The sequence below is a fragment of the Chiloscyllium punctatum genome, chromosome 45 (assembly GCF_047496795.1).
Source record: "Chiloscyllium punctatum isolate Juve2018m chromosome 45, sChiPun1.3, whole genome shotgun sequence".
Lineage (NCBI taxonomy): Eukaryota > Metazoa > Chordata > Chondrichthyes > Orectolobiformes > Hemiscylliidae > Chiloscyllium > Chiloscyllium punctatum.
The window spans coordinates 22,029,874-22,056,388 of record NC_092783.1 but is presented as its reverse complement, the minus strand read 5'-3'; the positions used below and the strand labels follow the sequence as shown (position 1 = coordinate 22,056,388).

The window sequence follows — 26,515 nt, the reverse complement described above, 5'->3', positions numbered from 1 at the left end:
ATAACCGTCAACTGTTACTATTGTTGGTCTAACAGTTGCAACAATCGGGTTCTCAACATGCTTCCTTATCATTGAAGGGAGTGAGTTTTTAAATTCCTAAGAGAACAACCTTTCTAAGAGCTTCATGGCTTTTCAACTTCAAATGCTCTTTGTGACAACACTGTCACTTTAAAAATGTTATTCTATCCTGGGCTTTTTTTGAAGAGAGGTTGTAAAGGCAGAGGTGCTGAAGAGTATAGAGAGCCTTAAGGTTTTTTTTAAACAGTTTAACATTAGGAGGGGAGTGGCCACTTCTTCCAGTTCAGGTTTTGCTAGTTCTTTTCATTTGTAGCAGTTACATGATGTGTGAGCACCAGAAGGTTAGAAGTTTCAGAAAATGATTCCTAACTGATTTTCTCTGAAGTCTCTCTTGATGTTGTTCCTTCCTGCCCATAAGAATATGTGTTTGAATTTACCTTTATGCCAAGAGGGGTGTTTATGAGATGTTACTACATGGGACCAGTTAATAAGTTAAGTTGCTATATCAGGTTAGTTAAGTATTCCAATCGCTAAGTTATTCTAAATTCTGCTTTTCTATGTTTAAATAAATTGTGTTTTGCTCAAAACTGAGTGGTTTGACCAGTTGCATCACACCTGGATCACCCACTTCAGAGCTATCATTAAAATAGGAAGCAGTGAAGGTCTAGCCTACCTTCTTAAAATATTTTGAGGGGGTCTAACCTGGCCCATAATAGATTGGGGGGTGGGGGGGGAAGGCGGGTTCTTGTTGAGATTGGAATTATTGAATCAATTTGGGTTTAGGGTTGGTGGACTCAAAGGCAGTGAGTGGTAGGTGTTAGTGTCTTTCTTTTCGGATGTTGAATTCGGTTGGTTTAAACAGTGCTTTGTGTCGTAATTAATGGCTCTTTCAGTCACTAAAAGTTTTCTGGGGGTGGAAGAAGGGATTTTGGGAACGTTACAAGAAGTAAGCAAAGTGAAGTGGTTGGAATTGGCAGGCAAGCTGGGGTTGGGATTGCCTTTGTCTGTGAGAAGAGCAGAGATAATTTCAGGAATAGCTCGATATTTAAATTTGCTGGAAATTCCTTCAGAATTTTTGGAAAGGCTAGAATTCAATTGCAGATGAAGCAGCTTGAACATGAAAACGAACTGAAACAGTCTGAATTATAATTAAAAGCAGAGGAAAGAGAAAAGGAAAGAAAAGAGAGAAGAAAAGTGGAAAGAGAGAGAATTTGAACTTCAGAAGTTCAGGGAAATTGATTTAAAAGAATGGAGATAAATGTTAAAGGTAGGCTTAATAAGGAGGATAGTGAGAATGAGCAAACCCATCGTAGCCAAAGGCCAAGTGGGGAATCTATTTAAATATATTCAAGCATTGCCTAAATTTGACAAGAAGGATGTAGAAGGTGAGAAAGTGGCTAAACAAATGAAGTGGCTGTTGATGACACGGGTTTTGTTAATCCAAACAAGATTGGTTGGTATAGCCAAATGAGGTATTTACATAACTTCAGAGGAGGCATCTAGGGGAGTATGAGCTGGTGAAGAAAGCCACCTGAAGTGTGTAAGGGCTTGTGCAAGAAGCCTACAGACAAAGCTTCAGGAATCTAATGAGGGACCCTGGTCAAATGTATATTGAGTTTGAAAGGATCAAACAAAGTAATGTTAACAGTTGGATTAGGGCATTAAAAATATGACGCTCTTAGAAAGATGATTGTTTTGGAGGGTTCAAAAATTCACTCCCTGAGGAAGTGAGAACTCATGTGGAAGAGCAGAGATTTAAAACTGTAAGGTTAGGCAGCTGAAATGGCAGATGATTATGAGTTGATTCACAAATCAAAGTTTGGCTTCCGACATCAATTTCAATCAGTGAGGGATAGAAACTGGGGAAAAGAGAAATCCTCAAGTTAGTAAGGGAAAATAAGATCTCAATGAGGATAACAAAGATAGCTCACCACAGGTTAAAAAATAAATCCATGAATGAGAAAGAGAAGTTAAAAAGCTCAGGTGTTTTCAAAGCAATAGAGTAGGCCACATGAAGTCACAGTGTTGGTGGTTTAGGAAAAGCACTGAAAAAGACAGATGTAAGAAAAAAAAAGCCAGTGAATTTTGTTAAAGTGGTGAAGGAAATCACAATGGAGGCTAAAAAGCTGCCTCAGAAGTTGGTTAAGAAGGAATTGCCAGCTTTTCTTAAACCAATTATTTGCGAAGGTAAGGTTTACTTGCATAGGCCAGAAGGAGCAGGTATACAGTATTAAGAGCTATAGAATCATGTCAGTCTTTGATATTGAGAGATAAGGAGATATGTAATTCAGAAGGACTATCAGCAGAAAAATTGCGAGTATGTGGAATTCATGATGAAGGAGAAGTGCTCCATTGTGTCGAATGAGGCTGGAGTGTCCAGTGAAAAGTGGAGAATTGGTAGTAGGAGTACTGGAGAAATTCTCAGTTCCAGGAATACAATTTGTCCTTGGTAATGATATCGCTGGATCACAGGTGGAAGTGCTGCCTACTGTGGTTGAAAAGTCAGTGGAAAAATCAGGCAACTGAGGTATTACAGGAAGTATATTCAAGGATTTTTCCTGACTGTGTGATTACAAAGTTACAAGGCCACTAGTTGAAACGGGAGGAGAAATCAAAAAATACAGATGAGCAAGTTAAAGTAGAATTATCAGAGATTATGTTTGATCAAATGGTTGAGAAAAAAAAACAAGAACAGATTTAGGACAAAGTGGATATTTTTAGTTCAGAGAAATAAACAGATACTACCGAAAGATAAAAAAAACTGAACCAATTGTATTGAAAAGTGGACACAGAAGAAGAATTTGAGTGTATTCCCAAATTTTAATATCATAAAAATGATGTCTTGTTAGGAAATTGAAACCATCACATATTCAGCCAGATCAAAAATGGACAGATGTTCATCAAAATGTATTACCAGTTGGTTATAAAAAGGTGTTGCAGGTAGCACATGAATTATCAGTAGGAAGTCATTTGAGAGTAAGAAAAACTCAAGCCAAAATATAAAAACATTTTTACTGGCCTCGACTGCAAAAGGATGTAGTTGACTTTTGCTAGAAATGTCATATGTGCCAAGTAACTGGAAAACCTCTGGGAGTAATAAAACCAGCAGCTTTAATACCTATTCCTTCATGTAAAGGTTCCTCACAAGGGTCTTAATTGATTGTGTAAGACCCCTCCCTAAAACAAAAAGTGGGAATCAGTATTTGTTGACAATAATGGATGTGCCCACTAAATTTCCAGATGCCATTCCATTGCACAATATCACAGCTAAAAGAGTTACTCAAATTTTTCACTAGATACGGACTACCCACAGAGATGCAATCAGATCAAAGGTCAATTTCCACATCAAAATTATTCAAGGAAGTTATGGGTAGCTTAGGAATAAAACAATTCAAATCCAATGTGTACCATCAAGAATCGCAGGGAGGATTAGAAAGGTGGCATCAAACTTTAAAGACCATGTTGATGGCTTATAGTCAAGACTATCCAGACAATTGGGATAAAGGAATTCCATTTGTACCTCTTGCCATTAGGGAATCTAATGATTCAAACAAGATCAGACCATTTGAATTAGTGTTTGGGCATGGGCGAGAGGACCACTGAAATTAACTAAAGAGAAATTGGTGAGTCAGAGTTCAAAGACCACATATTTCAACTGTGTCAAATTTTAGAGAATTATTAAGTAGAGTGTGGGAGTTGATTGGACAGCACTTAAGTTAATATGGCATATAATAAAACAGGAAGCAGACAAGAAATTTTTAAAAATTGCAATTTTGCTATTGGAGATAAAGCGATAGTGTTACTTCTAGTAACTGATGAACTTTTAAAAGCAAGGTTTAGTGGACCTTATCAAATCAAAGGAAATTGAGTGAGGTGAATTACTTGATATCAAGAAATCTCACAGAGTGTGGCATGTGAAAATGCTCAAAAGGTATTTGATAGGGAAGGAAAGCAAAAGGAGAATGTGTTATTGGTTACAACACAGTGAAGAACCAAATTCAGAGGATTCTGAATTGAATATTCCTCAGATTAAGTTAGACAATGAGGAAGTTCTCAAAAATTGGGATAAATTATTGACTTACCTTCGAGGGGAAAATTGAAATGACCTGAAAGAGTTATTACTATTGCACAGGGAAATATGTAGGAATAAGCTGGGAAATACTAATTTAATTGTGCCAAATGTAGACATTGGAAATGCTCTTCCAATTAAACAACATCCTTATAGACTTAACCCTCTGGAGGTTGGCACAGGTTCGAAAGAGATTAAACACGTGCTCCAAGACAACATAATTGAAGTGAGCTGCAGTGACTGGAGCTCACCCATAGTAATAGTGCCAAAACCAGATGGTACCCAACAATTGTACACACTATCACAAAGTCAATGCAGTTACAAAGTCTGATTTATATCAGATTCCATTTTTGAAAGACTGTATTGACAAGGTGGGACAAGCAACTCATATTTCCAAGTTGGACTTCCTCCAAGGAACTGGCATGTACTTTTATCCAGAAGAGCAAAGACAATTTCTTTTTTTTTAAACACTGAATGGACTATACCAATTTAAAGTCATGCCATTTGGTATGAAAAATGCACCTGCCACATTTTAAACTCTGACACAATAAAGTCATTTCCGGATTACCAAATTGTGTGGTGTGTCATGGACAGATGGCCCCACGGAATGTGAAAACAAAGGTTATTGCTGAGTTTCCCATACTATCAACGAAGACAGCAATAATACAAATCCTGGGAATGGGTGGGTTTTATTGGATATTTATACAAAATTTTAGCAGTGTGGTTGCTCCACTGACTGCAGAAGTGCAGAAAATTTCAGTGGATGGCAGACTGTCAGAAGGCATTTGACAGCCTGAAGGTTGTGTTACCCACTGTCCAATGTTAGCCACACCTGATTACACAAAGCCATTCAAGGTGGCTGTTGATGCAAATCATATGTGTGTCAGTGCTCTGCTCTGCTCTTACAGGAAGACAATGAGAAGATAGAAAAATCTATCGGCTGTTTCTCCAGGAAATTGAATATTCATTAATGGAAATATTCCATGATTGAGGAGGAGACCTTAAGTTTGGTGTTGGCATTCCAACATTTATATTGCCAATAACATGTCTGAGACAATTGTATATACTGATCATAATCCATTAAAGGTTTTGGAGAAATTTAAGCACAAAAATTCAAGACTGTTTAGATGGAGCATATTATGCTGCCATTCAATTTGAGAATTATATACAAGGCAGGATGAGAAAGTGTGATTGCTGACGCATTATCACGTTGCTGGTGAAGAAAGATGGAGGCATTCGGTGGCAGGAGTAAACGGACTGAACTAGAATATAGTAGTGAATGTTTGCATGGTTAGAGTCAATGCAATGTATATGTATGGTAGTGTACTAATACAGTAAGACTAATGGTTTTAAAATGAAGCCATTTTTGTAAATTGATGGTTCATTTTTTGTTAAAGAGGGAGGTATGATGATGCTGTCACTTTAAAAAGTTATTTTGTCTTGGGTGTTGTTTTGAAGAGAGGGGGAAAAAAAAGTCTAGAGAACTTTTAGGTTTTTTTTAAAGACAGTTCAGCAATGGAAGGGGAGTGGCCAGTTCTCCCAGTTCAGGTTCTTCCCCCTGACAACCACCTGATGAAGGAGCTAGTGCTTTCAATTTAACCTGTTGGGCTATAACCTGCTGGTGTGTGATTTTTAACTTTGTAACCCCAGTCCAACACCAGCATCTCCAAATCAGGTTCTTCCAGTTTTTTTTAGCTGTAGCAGTCACAAGATGTGTGAGTTCAAAAGGGTTGCAAGCTTCAGTGAATGAGTCCTAACTGACTTTCTCTGAAATTTCTCTGGTTTTTGTTCCCTCCTGGACTGGAATCCTGCTTGTAAGAGTGTGTTTGATTTTACCTTTGTGCAAAGGCATGTGTTTATGGCTTGTTATTATACTGAAAGTTACTGTAATAGTTACTGTATCGGGTCGGTTAAGTTTGCCAATAGTTAAATTATTCTAAATTCCACTTTCCTTTCCTCATGTTGTAACTATAGTGCTTAACTTGTGTTTTGCTTAAAGCCAAGTTGTTTGACCAGTTGGATCACATCTGGAACACCCACTTCACGTTCACCTTTAAAATAAGAAAAAGTTAGGGTCTAGGCAATGTTCTTAAAATATTTTGAGGGCGTCTAGCCTGGTCCATCTTACCCACCTATCAAAATTACTTTGCTTGACCCTTTGAATTCAAATAGGCTTATCCTGGCTGCTTCCTTAATTTCTGGAACACCTGCCTATATGCATTGTTTTCAGCTAATACAGTTTTCTTTAACTTGTCATAATCCTGCAAAACCTGCTGTGAAGGTGAGGCATCAATTTCCTGTGCTTTACCTGTCAACTTATTCAGAAGGAACAAAGTCCAGTACTCTTTTGCCCAATTAATTTGCCTAGCCATTTTCTAAATTTAAAATAATACTTTCACATTCTTTTCCTCAAATTTCATTAGGCCCGATGGAAATGTAAGTATTTCCTTACTGGCTTTTACATTAAGACACAGATCCTCTCTACCAAGGCATGCACCAACATCTGATGTCTCTTATCTAAATGGAAGTCACAATGATTCTCTAAAGTAACTAGTCACATTTATGGTTCAAATTTGTAAATTAACCTCCATTTACTCTAGTGTTACTATCTCATTGAATGATTTCTTAGAGGGACTGAGACAAGCTTCAAGTGTTAATATTATTAGAGAACCTAAATTTCCTTAATTTGAGAGCCAATTAGTGCCAAAATAAATGAAGATTAAGGTGCAACATTTATTTTTCAAGATCCCCATTATTAATATTATCTGGGATTCTATATTTCACTGTATTTCTTTATATACAGCTTTCCTTTAAAAGTAAAGCTCTTGCTTATTTGATTATCTCTTCAGCCACTGGACAAACATTTGACTGGATTGGTTGGTGCCATGACCCTAGGAGGAGCATTTTCTGCAAATGCTGTGTTAGTCACAGAAAGTGAGACAGGCTTTTAAGTGCAACTTAGAGTCATAGAGATGTAGAGCATAGAAACAAATCCTTCAATCCAACTCATCCATGCCGACCAGATATCCTAAAATAATCTAGTTCCATTTGCCAGCACTTGGCCCTTATCCTGCTGAACCCTTTCTATTCATATACCCATCTAGATGCCTTTAAATACTGTAATTGTACCATCCTCCACCACTTCCTCTGGCAGCTCTTCCCATACAAGCACCACCCTATGCTATGAAAAGGTTGCCCCTTAGGACTCTTTTATATCTTACCCCTCTCACCCTAAACCTACGCCCTCTAGTTCTGGACTCCCCTCACCCCGGAAAAAGACCTCATCTATTTATCCTATCCATGACCCTCATGATTTTATAAACCTCTCTAAGGTCACCCCTCAGCTCCCGATGCTCCAGGGAGAACAGACTCAGCCTATTCAACCTCTGTCTTTAGCTCAAACCCTCAAACCCTGGCAATTTGTGGTCAGGTGGCCAGCAATAGAAATGGCAGAGATTGGTTAAGAGCAACAATTAAGCATGCTGGGAAGTATGGTTGAGCTGGTTTAAACTCTGACTTTGGTTAAAACTGCACATGTTACGATCTGTCGTTTCCTGTGTTGACCAAATAAGGCAGGTGTCATGTGGTCTGCTAGACATACTTGCATCATACTAACTTACATGGAACATGGAATGTGGCTGTTTATGACATGGTCTATACATGTGGGAGTTGTTACCCAGTAAACTCCAATGGCTGGGATTGATTGGTGTGATCAGGATATGGTCAATTCATTGGCTGAGTGCCAGAGAAGTTTCAAGAACGATGAGCACGTTTTGTGATAAATGTTAGCAGAACAAAGGATTTTTCAGGAGTGAGCCTTCAACTTGAACATTTGAGAAGCACTTGCCTTGAAGTTACCTTCGGAAAAGACACAGAACTATGAGATGAGATCTACACTGACAGCAAAGTTGACCACTTCACTTGAATTGAGGTAGTATTTATTTCAGCCAAATTTTATAGTTAAAGTTTGAATTAGAGTTAAATGTGTGCTAAGGTTAAATGAAGTAAGTGAAAGTTAAAGGTAAGATCGATGAAGTAAGAAATAAATGTTGCAACAAATGTGCATAATATAGTGAGCATTGGTGTTTAAAGAGTTAAATAAAGACGGGGTTGTTTAATTAAGTTGACTCCCTGTCTGTTTCTCAGCTAAGAGAAGAATACCTGGGTAAAAAGTTTAAGTATCCCACTCGGGCACAAGCTGGTGTTCTTTCTCATTTGTGACCAGACAGACAGCTTAAATTAACTTGTGAGATGCAAAATTAAAACTTTGCATTCAGGAGTAAATGAGAGCATATTTGTGTGAGGATTAACTGTTCCCCAACATGTTTTGTTCATTTGTCAATCATTATTATTAAAGCCATATGAGGATATTGATTTTTTAATAACAAAATTTCCAGGTGCATTCAAAAGACTTTGAGAAACATCAAACGTTATGAGTTTAACTCCACTATTTTGTGTTTTTTTCATAATGGGATGTGGGCATCATGACAAGGCCAACAGTTGTTACCCATCCCAAATCATTCTTGACCTGAACAACTTGTAAAGCCATTGTAGAGGCAGTTAAGAGTCATAGAGTCATAGAGCTGTACCACTCATCCACGCCTACCAGATATCCTAAATTAATCTCATGCCATTTTTCAGCACTTTGCCCATAACCATCCAAACTCTTCCTATTCATATACCCATCCACATGCCTTTCGGATTCAGCTGTGTGCAAACAGGCTCTCTCTCTCACTCTCTCTCTATCTATCTAACTATCTAACTATCTATCTATCTATCTATCTATCTATCCACCTATCTCTCTCTCTGTCTTTCTCCCCTTCTGACTTCAACCTGTTAGCACCTGTTCCATTTAAAAATTTTTTTTTTAATGGGTTTGTTTATTGGGACTGTTGTGTATATTCAGAATAGCAGAATTAGGTATGGCTGGATAGGTTGAGTTCTGTAGAGGTTTTTTATTCTGTTCTTTGTGTTACATTGTGTAATTTTGTGAATAAATCTCTGTCTGTTTTAAAACCTAGTAGTCAACCTAGCTAACTTAATCCAGGTCATTTTCACTGTTAACTTTGCAATTTGTTTCAGTAAGTGATGGTCTGGGTTGCTGGCTCAAGAATGTTTTGAGTGGTCTGGCCTAGTCTATAACAGCTTATTGAAGTGAATAGTGTCTGGCTGATGCCATTGTGCATACATTTTTATAATCTAGGATAAGTGTTTGATGAAGTGCCATTTCAAAGGGTATGCTGAAAATTAGAAGTTCAGCATGTTGGGACATTTGTATAGCTAACTGAAAACAGAAAGTAGGCTTGGATGATTCTGTTTGGCAAGATGTCATGAGTGGTACGCCCCAAGGATTGGTGCTGGGGTCTCAGTAGTTTACAATTTATATTAATAACTTGAATGTGGTGATTAACGTTGTGTTAGTTACATTGGCTAATGAAGCAAAGATAGGTCAGAAAACAAGCTGTGAAGAGGTCAAAAGGAAGATACAAAACATTAGAGGAGATAAGGGCCTAGTGGTATTATTGTTCGACCATTAATCCAGAGACCCTGGTAATGTTCTGGGGACCAGGGTTTAAATCCTGCCATGGCAGATGGTGGAAGTTGAATTCAATTAGAATAAAGAGTCAAATGGTAACCACAAAACCATCGTTAATTGTCAAGAAAAACCCATCGGGGTCATTAATGTCCTTTCGGGAAGGAAACTGCCATCCTTATCTGGTCTGACCTACATGTGACTCAAGACCCACAGTAATGTGGTTGACTCTTAAGATAGTTAGGGATGAGTGATAAACGCTGGCCTGCCCAGTGATATACCCACCGTATGAATTTTATAGTGTGTGTGTGTGTGTATGGCTGAATGGAATAGGTAAAGATCTAGCACATGGAATCTAATTTGGGAAAATGTGTGATTATCCATTTTGGGAAGAAGAATAAAAAAAATATAGATAAGGATAAGGGTAGTCCTCTTGTGCAAATACTAAATTGGGGAAGGTTAACAACCATTATAATAGGCAGGAATTTGGGATTGTAGATTGGGCCACCTGTTTGTGGGTAAATTCACATTTCACATGTGGGAGTCTTTAAAGGCTAGGTAATTAGAGTTCAGGACTAACATGTTTCTGTGAAAATAAAGGATAGGGATGGCAAGATTTGGGAACCTTGGATGACGAGAAATTGAGAGCTTAGTCAAAATTTTTAAAAGAGGCATATGTAAGATTTAGGAAACTGAAGACAGACAGAGAATACAAAGATATCAGGAAAGAACTCAAACCGAGGAATGAGGAGTCCTAAAATGAGCATGAAATGTCTTTGGTAAACAGGATTAAGGAAAATTCCAAGGTGTTTCATACATATATAAAAAGCAAGAGGATAGCTAGGGAATGGGTAGGTCCACGCAAAGGAGGGAATTTATGCATGGAGCCACAGGAAGTGGATGAGGTCCATAATGAATACTTTACCTCACTATTCATAAAAGAGAAGGACGTGATGGATGGTGAGTCTCAGAATGGATATGTTAATACTCTTGGGCGTGTCCATATAAAAAAGAAGTAAGTGTTGGAGGTTTAAAGAAACATTAAGGTAGACAAGTTCCCAGGACCTGAGGGGATCTCTCCCAGAATGCTGTCAAGAAACAGGTGAGGTAATTGCCGGGGCCTTGTAAGAAATCTTTGCATCCTCTTTAGTCACAGGTGACTGGAGAATAGTCAATGTTGTTCCTTTGTTTAAGAATGGTAACGGGCATAATCTGGGAAATTATAGGCCAGTGATCCTTACATCAGTGATAGACAAATTATTGGAGAAGATTCTTAAGGATAGGATGCACTCATATTTGGAAAAGTACAGACTTATTAGCAATTATGTGTGGGAAAGGTCATATCTCACAAACTTAATTGAGTTTTTTGAGGATGTGAGAAAGATAATCAATGAGAGCAGGGCACTAAGATGTCTTTATGGACTTTAGCAAGGCCTTTGACAAGGTCCCTTGTGATAGGCTGATGCAAAAGGTGAAGTCACAAGATCTGCAGTGAGCTGGTAATATCGACACAGAACTTACATTGTCATAAAAGACAGAGTAGCAGTGGAAGAGTGTTTTTTTGACTGGAGATCTTTGACCATTGGTGTTCCACAGGGATCAGTACTGGGACATCTGATTTCTGTAATATATATGAATCATTTGGAGGAGATTGTAGGTAGCCTGATTAGTAAGTTTACAGACAACACAAAGGCTTAGGGAGCTGTGAGCAGTGAGGAAGATTGCCAGATAATATGGTAGGATATAGACAGGCTGAAGATGTGGCAGAGAAATAGTAGATCGAATTTAATCTGGACAAATGCAGCAGGGAAATATATAATAAATGGCAGAACCCTTAGTAGCATTAGCATTCAGAGGGATCTAAGCATACATGTCCACAATTCCCTGAAAGCGGCAATACAAACAGATTAGGTGGTCAAGAAGATGTGCTTATGTTGTAGAACAGAACGACCAAGGAGTTTAGCTACATAATTTTTTGAAGCTTGTGTCACATATAGACAGGATGGTTAAAAAGGCATTTGGGATGCTTGCCTTCATTCAGTCCTTTGAGTGTAGGAGTTGGGAAGTCATGTTGAGGTTGCACAGGATATTGGTGAGGCCACTTCTGGAATATTGTGTCCAGTTCTGGTCGCCCAGTTATAGGAAGGATATTATTAAGCTGCAGAGGGTTTGGAAGAGATTTACAGGATGCTGGTAGGGATTGAAGGTTTGAGAAAAACTTGAAAGGACATTTTTTACTGGAGCGTAGGAGGTTGAGAAGCAACCTTATAGAAGTTTACAAAATAATGAGAGACATAGGTAGAGCTAATAGTAGTTCCTTTTTCCATTGGATGGGGATTTAAAGACTTGGAGGCACATTTTTAAGGTGAGAGAAAAGAGTTTTTAAAAACGACATAGCAATTTTTTTACACAGAAGGTGGTTTGTGTTTAGAATGAACTTCCAGATGAAGTGGTAGATGCAAGTACAATTACAATGTTTAAAAGATATTTGGATAAGTACTTCAATAAGAAAGGTTTGGAGGGATATGGGCCAGGAGCAGGCAGGTGGTACTAGTATAGTTAGGGATTATATTTGGCATGGACTAGTAGGACCAAAGGGTCTATTTCTGTGCTTAAATACTCCATGATACTATGCTTGCCTTCATCAGTCGAGGTGTAGAGTGTAAGAATTGGTACTTCATTTTGTAGCTCATGGAATTTTAGTGAGGCCACATTTGGAATACGGTTCTGGTCACTGCACTACATGAAGAAAGCAAGGGCTTCAAAGGGAGTGCAGAAATATTTACCAGAATGTTACCTGGCTTGGAGGATATTGGTTACGAGGAGAGATTAGACAAACTTGGTTTGTTTTCACTTGAATGTCAAAGAATGAGGGGTGACCTAATAGACATTTATAAAATTATGAGTGGCATGGATAGTTGAATTTTTATCCCCAGGGTGGAAACGCCAATTACTAGGGGACATAGGTTTAAGATAAAAAGGGAAAAGTTTGAATGAGGTGTGAGAGGCAAGTTTTTTACACAGAAGTGGTAAGTAGCTGGATTGCACTGCCAGAGGAGGTGGTGGAGGTGGATACAATAGCTACTTTTAAGAGGCATCTTGACAGATACATGAATAAACAGGGAACAGACGGATATAGACCCCTAGAGGCAAATAGTTTTTAGTTTGGAATGGCATCATGTGTCAGTGCAGTCTTTGTGGACCAAAGGGCCTGTTCCTGTGCTGCACTGTACTAACATCCAAACATAAACTGATGCACTCCTCTTTCTCTAGCAGAGACAGCAATGCCTAATCAACAGGACAAGCAAGTCTACCTTTCATCATCCCAGTGGAGGAGAAGGTGCTGGTTATGTCATAAGTCATGGCCAATAGTGGGATTTAAACAGTAGTTGAAGATGACATCTTGTGCCATACTCTGCACTCATTCCACAGTTCAACACTGCAGATTCAAAAAGCTAAAATTTCTTACTTTTATTTCTTCACCGTACCCTTGTGCCTTTCTCCTTTCAAATCACCAAGAACTTTCACCTGTTCAAGACTGATACAGAAATGAGAAGTCTGAAAGGAGTAGAATAGTGATAAAGTTGTGTAACAGGTTTTCTTTTTTAACATTAACAGCCAATAGCTCAGGTAATGACATGCGATATACATTAGAGGTTACTGCTTGTGATGAGTGACCAGGCACTCATGGACTACAGTGGAGAATATTGGTGCCAGCACCCCACAGACTAGATCAGAGATGAGTTCTACTGCAGAAATATGAGATAAAGTGATGGTGATGGGATGAGCTTTGATAAAGAAGCAACAAGTGTTATGAAGATGTGGGTAAACTAAGATGTGGGAGAGTTCAAAGCTAGCAGGGACAGCACCAACTGTTCTCAATAAGACACAATGTAATATGTGCTTCAGCTACTGGAGTAGCTGATTGCCTGGAAACAAAAAAAAGAACCGATTCAAATGAGGCCAATCAGTTTAAAGTATACCCTGAAAAATACCAAATTCCAATCAAGATTGAATTGAGTATATTGACAATCTTAAAAGCTAATGACACAGTCTGGTGCTCGGGGGGTTATAACTGGGGGAAAATTGAACAGTTGGGAGGAGAACTGCCAATCCCAAGCCTGTAAACAGACTGCCTGAAAAATAGCTCTCTTAAAAGATACGTTTTTTGATCAGTAATCCCTAAGAAGAACAAAAAAAAAGACACAGGAAGATTCAAAAAGAAGAACTGAAAGCTGCCTGGTTTTGAGATTAAGAAGTGTCATTTTGTAAATCTTAATTGGGAGTTTTATCAGACTAGTATTATAGAAGGGAAGGTAAAAGATAGGTTAGAATAAGGACTTGTTGTTAGTTAATTATTCTCTGTTATACTTTAAGAAATAAAGTTGTTCATTTTTACTTTAAATAATTCTTGGTCACTCGGATTTTTACAGATTACTGTACAGGATAAATCTTCTCTGTGTTGCTGGTTTTAGATTAAGCAGGAGAGTTTACCTCGTGTCATAACACAAGCAACAAAGAAAGGAAACATAAATTATGAATGCAAATTAGCAGAGAATATAAAAACAGGTAGGAAAAGGTTTTAAAAATGTATACAACGGAAATGGATGGCTAAAGTGAAGATTGGACCCTTGCAGGATGAGAAAAGTGAATCAATATTGGGTAATGCTGAAAAGGCCGAGGCCTTGAATAATTATTTTGTCAGTCTTCACGATGGAAGATGTGTCTAACATACCAAAGAATGATGTTAAGGATACAATGGGAGATGAGGACCTCAATTCAATTGTTATCACTAAAGGGGTAGTGTTGAGCAAACTTGAGGATCTAAAGGTAGATAAGCCCCTGATCCTGATGGAATGCACCCCAGGGTGTTGTAAGAAATGGCGGAAGTTATCGTAGATATGTTAATGGCAATTTACCAAAATTCACTACTCTCTGGGCGGGTCCCAGTGGACTGGAAGAGAGTGAATGTCATGCTACTGTTTAAAAAAGGGTGTCGGCAAAAGGAAGGTAACTATAGGCCAGTTAGTTTAACTTCTGTAGTCGGGAAAATGCTGGAGGCTATCATTAAAGAAGAACTAATGAGACATCTGGATGGAAAGGGTTCCATCAGGCAGATGAGCATGAATTCAGGAAGAGAAGGTCATGTTTGACAAACTTACTGGACTTCTTTGAGGATGTAACAAGTACTGTGGATGGAGGGGAACAGGTGGATGTTGTAAACTTGGATTTCCAGAAGGCGTTTGGTAAGGTGCTGCATAAAAGATTCATCCATAAGATAAGAATGCATGGAGTTGTGGGGAATCTACTAGCATGGATAGAGGAGTGGTTAACCAAAAGAAAGCAGAGAGTTGGGATACATGGGTGTTCCTCAGATTGGAGGTCAGTGGTGAGCAGGTGCCGCAGGGGTCAGTGTTGGACCCGCAACTGTTCATGATATATATAAATGATGTGGAAGAGGACAGTGAGTGTAACGTATCCAAGTTTGCTGAGGACATTAAGTTGAATAGAAAGGAAAATTGCTGAGAATGTGGTGGGTCTGCAGAGAGATTTAGATAGGTTAAGTGAGTGGGTAAGGGTCTAGCAGATGGAGTACAATGTTGGTAAATGTGAGGCTATCCACTTTAGAAGTAAAAATATTTGGTCATAGTATTATTTAAATGATGAAAGATTGCAGCATGCTGTTGTGCAGAGGGACGTAGGAGAGCTCATACATGAATCACTGAAAGTTGATTTGCAGGTGCAACAGGTAATCAGGAAGGCAAGTGGAATATTGGCTTTCATTGCTAGAGGGATTGAATTTAAGAGCAAGGAGGTTCTGCTGCAATTGTAAAAGGTGTTGGTGAGGCTGCACCAGGAGTACTATGCACGGTTCTGGTCTCCTTACTTGAGGAAGGATATATTGGCTTTGGTGGCAGTGCAGAGGAGGTTCATCAGGTTGATTCCAGAGATGAGGGGTTTACCCTATGAGGAGAGATTGAGCTCCCTGAGACTGTACTCACTAGCATTTAGAAGAATGAGATGGGATCTCACAGAAAAATATAAAATTATGAAAGGGATAGATAAGATAAAGGCAGGTGAGTTGTTTACACTGGTGGGTGAAACTAGGACTAGAGAACATGGCCTCAAGATTGGGGGGAGTAGATTTAGAACAGAGATGCGGACAAACTGCTTTCCCAGAGAGTAGATAATGTGTGGAATTCTCTGACCAAGAAAGCAGCTTCATTAAATATATTCAAGACACAGTTGGATGGATCTTTGCATGGTAGGGAAATTAAGGGGTATTGGGATAAAGCAGGTTGGAGGAACTGAGACAATGAATAGATCAGCCATGATCGTAATGAAGAGCAGAGCAGGCTCGATGGGCCAAATGGCCTACCTCTGCTTCTATTACTATGAAACTATGATATGTATTCTGATGACAGTCAGCCTACGTATATGCCAATTTCTCAAGCTCCTCTGTTCTGCTGTTGCCCTTCATCTGGTATTCAACATTCCACCATAACACTGTTTAGTCTTGGCCTGTCCATTCCTTTTGCCACTGAATCCATTTCCTTCTCTGATTGTTACCTCAGAATTCTTCTAACCTTAGTTTCCAGTTTGACCCTTCTGAAATCCTCTCAGCCTGTCACAAGGACCAGTTACTTCCATCCTGAGACATTGCCCACCTCTATTTCTGACTCAAGCCCTGTATATCCAAAATTCCTACCTCTGTCTTTGTAACCTCTGGACACGACTATTTCAAAGATCCCCAGTTGGTCTTCTATCCATCACTGAACCTTTCCTCACTCAGACTCCCCTACCCACATTCTCAACCATTGAGTTCTGATCACCCATCATTCCTGCTCTTGCTGTTTACTTTGGCTGGCAACCCCTAACCACTTCAACTTTAAAAATCTCATCCATATGTTAAAATCCCTTCATAATTCCTGACTTGTTTAACTTCCCATAGCCCAACAACTCCAACAAACTCTGATCTCTGAGACCCTCTGAGTCTGGGTTCTTTTCCAACTCTCTTCCTTTGCCCTTCAGCGATGAGGCCACCTGTTCTAGAATTTTCTTCTTAACTCTCTCTCAATCCCTCTACTCCTTTGAAACTCTATGAAATCCACTTGTTTGAGTAAGCTTCTGGTTGCCATTCTTACTAACTCCCTTTTTGGTTCAGTATCTACATTTTTGTAACTAAAGTTCTTTGAAACATCTTGTGATGTAATTTGACATTACAAGTGATAAATAAAAAATGGAGTGGTGTGCCACAAGAGCAATGGTGAGGGTTTTTTTTTGCTTACTGATGGTCTCATTCATGTTCTTTCAGGCAAGTTAGTACCAGGTGATAGGATATACATCCAGCAGAATCTAAGGCTTTGAGGTTGCTTTATTATGTTGACTGACCTGATGAGATTAATTAAATATTTACAGTACTGAATGAAAATTTGTAGTGTATTTGTTGGTATCAGTCTTAACTTCCTCCAAATTTCCTGCATCATTTATCATTCCATAGATACTAAATGACCTTTTTTGTCTTGTCTGCCCATTTATGTATAAACATGACCTACACCACAGGGTTCGAAATCATTGGGCAGTTCAATGTTTAGATCTTCTACAATTGAGATTTAGGATATGGTACTAAATCATTCACACAATCATTCTCTCTGCTTTCAAAAGTTACCAAGATTCATGCATCATTTCCTATTTGGAAAAAAAAATCATTTCTGGATAAGCGAGGTGGGTATTGATTCTGTGCTGGTGGAGCAAATCCTGTGAGTCAATCTGCTGATAATGTTCTACAAGATGAAGTACCAGCATGAAGCAGATTGGGGAGCTAAACAGGTAATTCAAGGTAAGGTAAGCATTTTATTTCCTTCTGTGAATCATGGGAAGCAGATGTGTTAATGTGAAATTGTTGTGGCTTCATACTGCCACAAGTGGTTGAGAAATTGGCTAAGATTGCTTCTTTTTCCCAGCCAGAAATGCCCCTCCACTCCTCATGCTCCATTTTAAAGTATACCTAATCCCACATAGTGTGAGACAATTCCTGTCAGTTAAATAATGAAGAATAGATAGGTGCACTGAGAGTCTGTGAATCCGGATTCTACAAACAGCAGATGGAAGTAGTCAGTAGCACTTCCTGAGCATCAAAAGCTCAGAAAGGCCTTTGTACACTGCTTGCAATAAAATTTCACACTGAAAATATTTATGCTTTGTTTGTACTTTATCCATAAAACATCTTTGTTGTTTCAAAACTTTTTTTTATTAAGAACAACCTCAAAGGCATCTCCCAATGCATTGCATAGCTAACACTCATACTTATAAAGTTTATACATGTTCTTATTGCAGCATTTGTTATTAATTTAGCAGAATTGAGATGCAAAAAAAGTAAAAGACTAACCAAACAGAAATGCTGTGTGATAAATTGTGAAAAAGCTTTAACTTTGATAAATAATTTTATATCCTTGGATGTTTATAAAAAATAAATCTATACAACTTTAAAATAGATTGCAATAGGTTTCAGACCCCAGAGATTTGTTTAAACATTATACCTTTCAGTACAATCAACAATTTAGCCCTTATTCTATAAAAATAAGCATTGCATCAATTACCTGGCCCCTGTGGAACTAGCCATATTCCTACATTGTTGCAAGTCATCATATTGTACCTGTGGTTAAGTTAATTTTTGGGTAGACCTATAGGAAGTGTAGTTAGCAGGAAATTATTTTGGGAATGAATCTGCAAACAATATCAGAATTGATCAATTCAAGGCAGATTGTTTATTGTTCACTCAATCCACAATCTTCTGAAGTATCAACATTCCTCCATTAATGTGTTTTTGTGACATGGCCAATTTTAATTGTTGCACCCTTGATTTCAGTTTCCTGGATCCCGAGCTCTGGAATTCCCTCCCTACATCCCTCAGCCTCTCTACCTCACTCTTCTCCTTAAAGACATTCGCTGCTCCATGTTATACTTTTTTAACAAAAGGCTTTCAGATGTTTCAGGACAGTAAAAGTAAATTGCTGTTTTGACCTTTATCGTACCAAATAGTGTTCAGGCCCAAGCTAAATTTGCTATTCTTCCTCTTAACCAAACCACCAGAAAATTAATGGGTAGCTGGTGAAGGTAACAGGTTGGCGTGGATAAAATGCTGCAAGCTCCTAAAAACAAGTTTTTAATGTCATATGCACGAAGAGGTGGAGCAGTTCAGTGATCATATTTTTTAAAAAACAAATTCAAGTACTAATTGAGGACACATCTTGGTGCATTTAAGATATTACTAGTTTTCAAACATTTTAATGTCTGATTTTCCTACTGGAAATAAATACATTAGATTGATAAAAATTAAGACTTCCTGTACCTGATTCTTAGTCATTTGAAAATTATTTCCTTTGAAACATTGCTCTAAATAATTGAATGCACAGATTGAGAAAGAAATACTTCTGCATTTTAAGATTTTCTTAACGTCAGGTAAATAAGATTTTTTCTGTTTGATAGCTGAATTTTTCTATTGCAAATTTGATCATGATTGTGGTACAAGCAGAATTCGCACATTTATCTAGTTTTGCAAGGCATCTATTGGGAGTCTTGGGGACAAATATACAGAAGCCCACACAGTGCAGAATAGGTACTTAGTTTGGAAGTTTATAGAGGCTTAGGGCTGAAGTATGAAAGTCTACCTAATATTCATTCATTTTTATTGTCAATGAAGACCTGCACATGAAACTAGAGTGAGTCAGAGTTTGCACAGTAGGTTATAATGAGCTATATTTGTGGTTGAAATGTGTTAAAGGAAGATCCTTGATCTGTGATCTCTCTTTCTTCCGGTAAAAATTCCAGTCTGAATTGACTGTACTTGGAAGTAAATGCAGGATAGTCACCGTGAAACTCATCATCTTCTCCAAGAACACTCATGTTGGGATTATAAACACGTGATTCATCGTAAAGACCTCCTGAAATTACCAGTGTGTCATCTGGAATATTGTATCTTCGCCCTGTATTAAAAAAAAAACAGACATTTACACAACAGAAATAGACAAAACTCTAGTGAGTTTAGCACCTTTTGTTTTTTCTCCTGGGTTCATCATGAAAATCTAGAGTTTAGTCTAAGTATTGGAGACCCGAATCATCTTGTAATTTTGCCAATTAAGTGGTTATAGTGTATGCCTGCTTCAGGCAGTCAACTGCATTTAATAAGTAACTCAGCATCTCATAATATCCAAGGGACTATTGTTGCTATTTCAAGTCCAAACTGATCAGAACTTGTACTTTCAACTCTTCAAGCAGTTACACTGGTTATAAACTTGAGGAGACACCAGATATATAACCACTAAATTATTTCTATGCAACCAAGAGGAGAAATTTCAATTATTAGGCTATATGTTCTTGATTATTATGTTCACAGCACTCTGATCTTCACCAGAAGTGCTGGTTGACACTCCAAATTCCATGAGTCACATTGAACATGACAATTTCTCAACTTCAAAACAGAATAATGATCCTTCAGTTAAGTCTTTACAGCAATGTTATAAATATGTTCCTAAGAAAAGAAAAGGCTGAATTTTACTACAGAAACTGGCTTTGTGTCGATTTTAGGGAGTTTCAAAAGGGGCTCCTCACTAGGAGTCCTAGTGAGTTTTGTCATGTTATTCTCTGCATCTTGCCTCATACGCTATGTACCATTTCTCTATGGTGCCCTGCTTACACTATCTTCTACTCAGTAATATATTTGCTACTGTTAGAACCACCTGGCATTCCTGGTGATAGCACTACTTTTAAAGCCAGCTATACAGCAGATCAAGCGTTGCTTGCCATGAGCTGCCCTTCTCATTGCATTAAATAGGAAGGGACTGAAAAAGAAAACCTTCTGAGGGCACATAGATGGTACGGCTGCAAATACATGTGCATATTCATAAATGTAATGCTATTTAACATCATCACTGAACTAATTGACTGTTGGTATCTGCAGCTACAAGAAACGAGCTACATACGCTACTCATCCTTCGAATCATACCATATTAAGTTAAAAATCACACAACACCAGGTTATAGTCCAACAGGTTTAATTGGAAGCACACTAGCTGTTGTTGTGGTTCTGTTCACCGAGCTGGGAATTTGTCTTGCAAACGTTTCGTCCCCTGTCTCGGTGACATCCTCAGTGCTTGGGAGCCTCCTGTCTGAAAGAAATGGATGTTTTCAACAACTTGACGCCTTTCTAGTATTTGATGGTCCTACATTGGATAATGAGAAGATGTTATGTTACATTGGGCATTAGGGCAAGTGTACCACCCCTTAGACTGCTCTAATATGGTATTCATGATTTGGAGATGCCGGTGTTGGACTGGGGTGTACAAAGTTAAAAATCACGCAACACGGTGGCACGGTGGTTAGCACTGCTGCCTCACAGCGCCAGAGACCTGGGTTCAATTCCTGCCTCAGGCGACTGACTGTGTAGAGTTTGCACGTTCTCCCCGTGTCTGCGTGGGTTTCCTCCGGGTGCTCCGGTTTCCTCCCACAGTCCAAAAATGTGCAGGTCAGGTAAATTGGCCATGCTAAATTGCCCCTAGTGTTAGGTAAGGGGTAAATGTAGGGGTATGGGTGGGTTGCACTTCGGCGGGGCGGTGTGGACTTGTTGGGCCGAAGGGCCTGTTTCCACACTGTAAGTAATCTAATCTAATAAAAAAAACCAGGTTATAGTCCAACAGGTTTAATTGGAAGCACAATAGCTTTCAGAGTGACGCTCCTTCATCAGGTGATTGTGGAGGGCTCGATCGTAATACAGAATTTATAGCAAAAATTTACAGTGTGATGTAACTGAAAGTTTTGCTATAAATTCTGTGTTATGATCAAGCCCTCCACTATCACCTGATGAAGGAGCATCGCTCCAAAAGCTAGTGCTTCCAATTAAACCTGTTGGACTATAACCTGGTGTTGCGTGATTTTTAACTTTGTACATCCCAGTCCAACACCAGCATCTCCAAATCATGAATACCATATTAGAGCAGTCTAAGGGGTGGTACACTTGCCCTAATACCCAATGTAACATAACATCTTCTCATTATCCAATGTAGGACCATCAAATACTAGAAAGGCGTCAAGTTGTTGAAAACATCCATTTCTTTCAGACAGTAAAAGTGATAGGAGAGCAAAGAAAATCAGCATTTGCTTCTGGAAAAAAACAGGACCAATTGTCTTTTGAGCAGCAACAAATTCACAGTCAATGAAATATCACTGTCCCAGCTCAGATCTATTGGAACCAGGTATCTATTAAGTCCTATTGGATTTCTGTTTTTATCTGGAGAGTCCTTGACACTGATCCAGCTCACTCAGAGCCAGCTCTCAGAGTGAACAGAACCTTTGACACTCCCATTTATTCCTATTGGATTTATTGCACCTGCTGCTATGCTGAAGATGATGATCCTCATGCTCAATGTCTCTGACTTCCTCTTTGCAAGACTGCTGCTTCATCCACAGCTCTTCAGCATCCATCACATTCCGTTTCCGAGCTCTAACTGTGCAGAGCGCAGAATGCAAGGATTATGCAGCACACTCTATCTGGACTGTTCCACAAGGACTCTGCAGATTGATCCAAAAATCATTTCAAGAACACCTATATCCGCTCTATGATGGCCCTGGTAGAAGAATGGGTGGCATTGTATCATTGCTTAGCCTCATTCAGGGACATGTGTAACAGAGTCATCAGCAATGGTTGCTTAGATTAGCCCTTTGTCATGGTGAAGATTGCCCATGGCCAGGATTTTGTATCCCACACATTTGGACACTGCATGAATTTAACATGCAGGGTATTATGTTTACAGATTTCTTAGACCTGTATCATGTAAAAATTCAATTAAATGCAATTACTGCTTCAAATTGCTCACGAGTAAAGCTCACATGCTCAGACAGGATAAAATTACTAGCTCTGCCCACTTGAGTGTGGTCACAGACAATTTCCATTTCCATTGCACATCTATGGTTTGCATGAGAATGGAAGGCAGTGTAAATCACACTTAGCACAGTGAATCACAGGCTCAGCCTGGTATTCACGCCTCCAACCCCCCCGGCACAAACTTCCTTTCTTCCTTGCACTCACTGTTGACTCCATCAATGCTGAGCTACCATACATTCTCACCCAACTCTTTGATTTATATATTTATCATATCCATATTACACTCCAGCCCTACAGCTTAGTTATGTTAACCATAGGGCAGTTGTGACTATTGATGATATATAATTATTGTCCCCTCTGCATTCCAGCATGCTACTTTCAATATCCAGAATTGACTTTCACTGATAACTCCTCCTTCACTTCCTGACCGCAGGACTGACCATGGCCCACTGCCCTGACAAACTTAGACAGACAACAACCCCTGACAGATCTTTGTACAGCTCTCCGACTGACTTATCATGACTTCCTAAGTTATTTGCATTGGACTTACAGGGCTAGCCATGCCTCTCTCCCTGATATATAAGAGATACCGAACCCTGAATCTGATTGTCTCAAGTGGTTGAATGACTGTGTTCAAGCTCCTGAACTGAAACTGCACACTGGTTTTGAATGATTGTGCTGGCACTGTCTAACTGTCAGTCATCTCCCTTGACCTGACTGAAGACTACCCCTTCTGTGATATGGTTATTTGATTGCTGCACATGCAGTGTGTTGGCTGCATTTGTTGCTGATTCCATGCTGTAGTTATAACCTTAGCATAGCAAGGTACAGTGACTTGTCCACCCTCTTGAAGGATCACAGGTGAACTCCAAGTGCAGCACTGAAGTGGAGAACCACATTGTAAGTGGTTTGGAGATGTGCCATGATGTTGCAGTGAAGCTGGTACTTGTCTGGTGCCAACCTCAAGGTTGGAGTTGTGGGCAGTTCCCTGTCCAAGGAGTGTGTAAGGGACTGCCATCCAAGGTGGAAACCCAGAGGAGGAAACAAAAAAAAAAAATAAAGTTGCTAGGTTCCTGCTCTGACTTTGATGTCAGGAATAGTGTGTCATCCAGAGCATGGGAGAATAAAAAGCCATGTATAAAATAAGATGAGGTTTGATATGAACAGCACACAAATGGACCTCTCGCTGCTCACGAGCGAGATTCTTGTTTTGCCATAGAAAACTTGGTTCCAGTATTGGATTTCCTTTTCCCCCTCTGTGAAGAATCTTATTTCTTCATATTTTGCTATATTTCACTCAACTAATTCACAATTGGCCACCTGAGGCAGAATTTTCCTAGCCCCTGCACGAAATGGTTTATACTTTTTACCCTGATAAATTGCTCCAATACTTGTTACTGTATTAAGGTTACTGTAAATATTAATGAGTGAATTACAAAAGCTGAGCTAAAACTTCAATTTACCAAGAAAAGGGTAATGCTTTGAAATATTAGCCTGGAATCTTGTGTTTTCAATGATAATGGAGATATGCTTTTAAATACAAGCTTTTGAAAACAATTTCAAGACAAATATTAATTTGATTAGAATGATGACAAAGTGATGTTGTATATTCATGCTGCGTTGCTGTGGACAGGTTCAGCACTGTTAGTCTCTTCTGTAATTTCTCATGGGATTTTGTAGAGTATTATTTTCCTCCTTAATGGGTGACTGGAGAACATAATTGTTATTCAGTGTATTCTACAGTATTTGGCTTACTAATGTTAGAGTTTAGTTATTAAAGTAAGACAAACCCAATGAGACCTGCCAACTTTGGTATGATCTGTTACTGAAGGTTCGATCTTCTGCGTCCACCTACCCCTTTCCCATTGGTTAACACGCTCATCCTCACACTAATTTGAAGAAATCTTTATTATCTAATTGGATGTTTTATTATACGGCCAATTTTTTTTATTATTAATAAATAAAGGTTTAATTTTAAAATATTTTAATGTTCTTTTGAATTTCTCTCCTGTGGTTTGCCACAATGTTGCGATTAATCTTTAATTTTGGAGACTCGAGGTCAGTCCAGGAGATATGCATGTTTCAGTGTGCTTATGGAAATTGCTGTGAGAGAGAGAACATGGCAGCAAGATCTTGGGAAAAATCTAAAACTGTCACACAAATTATAAATACATTTATTGCTAAGACCCCGAAGCAATTAATTTCATTAGATTAGATTCCCTACAGTATGGAAACAGGCCCTTCGGCCCAACAAGCCCACGCCAACCCTCCGAAGAGTAACCCACCCAGGCCAATTCCCCTACATTTACCCCTGACTAATGCACTTAACCTACACACCCATGAACACTATGGACAATTTAGCATGGCCAATTCACCTAACCTACACATCTTTGGATTGTGGGGAGGAAACCAGAGCACCCAGAGGAAACCCACACAGACAGTGGGAGAATGTGCAAACTCCACACAGACAGTCGCCCAAGGCAAGGATCAAACCCAGGACTCTGGCGCTGTGAGGCAGCAGTGCTAACCACTGAGCCACTGCGCCACCCCCTTGATTAGTTTTATTAAACAAAGCTGATCTATTTCAGTTTTGACCTGCTAGTTATTTCCAGTGGCTTCTGTTTGACTTATGTTGCTATGCATACCTGGCTCCTCATTTGAAGTGGCATAGAGAGGGCGATGGGTATACTGTGCTCTCCTTCGTTTGCATTTGATGATATTATACATAATAACGGTTAGAATCACAACTCCAAGAATGGTACTTAAGCAGATGGTCAGAATTATTTCTTGTTTTCTCAGATGCATGACTGTACCTGGAAAAAACAAAGTTAGAACTATTAGCATCTTCTTTATTTCGCTTTAGTTACAAATTATCAATTTATTAGGTGTTCAACAAAAAAAACTTGACTTTCATACATAATGACTCAGTAGACAAACTCTCCTCGATGATCTCCCTTTCTGCAGCTGTTATGCTATCCCTGATTAGCCATACCATTCCTCCACCTCTTTTATCTCCTTCCCTATTCCTATTAAAACATCTAAACCCCAGAACATCCAACAAACATTCTGCCCCATGATATCCAAGTCTCCGTAATGGCTACAACATATAATTGATAGTGGTTGACATTAAGCATCTTCCAAAAGGTTTGAAGGGGTAAGTCATGGCAAGAGAACTCAAACATTTGGTCTACTTCTCCTGCTTTATGTGGGAAGCCAGGCATTTTTCCAGTACTTGGGACCAGTGCAGGAAGTGTGGCCAGTTGCAGCCCCTGGTAGGCCACATTTTGGAGCTGGAGCAATGGCTGGGAACACTATGGAGCATACTCGAATCTGAGAATATTGTGGATAAATCTTGTTGAGAGTTGGGGGTGGGGGGGGGGGGGGGGGTGAGGGGGTGGAGGTGTAGTCGTAGGGGTGGTGCTGGATTGAAGTTGGCCTCTCAGGTGAAACCAGTACCAACTAGAGTCATGTTACTATGGTTGGTTCTGCTGCACAGGGCGTGGTGCAAAAAAAAATGTGGAAATACAATAGACCTTAGAAGATTCAATTATAGGGGAATAGACAGACATTTCTTTGCCTGCAAACGAGACTCTAGAATGGTAGTTTGCCTCCATGGTGCTAGGGTCAAGGATGTCTCAGAGCAGACAGGACATCCTGAAGTGGGAGGGCGAACATCCAGGTGGTTGTGGTACACATTGGTACCAATGACATAGGTTTCAAAAAAGACATAAAAGGTCATAAAAGCAGAATATTGGAAGTTAGGAAGCAAGCTGAAAAGTAGGATCTCAAAAAAAAGGTAGTGATGTTAGAACTACTATCAATGCCACATGCCAGAGTAGAAATAGCAGGGTATATTGGATCAACATGTGACTAAAAAGATGGCATAAAGGGGAGGATTCCAGATAGCTGGTGCATGAGGACCAGTTCAAGGGAAATGGGACTAGAACAATCTGTACAAGTTACCCCTGAGCAGGACCAGGACTGATGTGCCAGGGGAATATTTGCTAGAGAATGGT

At 39.2% G+C, this 26,515-nt stretch overlaps 1 protein-coding gene across 6 annotated transcripts in view; it reads right to left on the bottom strand.

Moving 5' to 3' along the window:
- Positions 1-17,866: 17,866 nt before the first annotated feature.
- The window catches only part of LOC140467214 (uncharacterized), a 33,693-nt gene continuing 25,044 nt past the window's right edge, over positions 17,867-26,515 (bottom strand). For all 6 annotated transcript variants that reach the window (XM_072563439.1, XM_072563436.1, XM_072563435.1 and 3 more), the window contains 2 exons: positions 25,145-25,312; positions 17,867-19,606 (listed from right to left, as the gene is read on the bottom strand). In XM_072563439.1, coding sequence (XP_072419540.1) covers positions 19,377-19,606; positions 25,145-25,312 — 398 coding nt within the window. In that variant the 3' untranslated portion in view covers positions 17,867-19,376. The remainder of the gene's footprint in view (positions 19,607-25,144; positions 25,313-26,515) is intronic.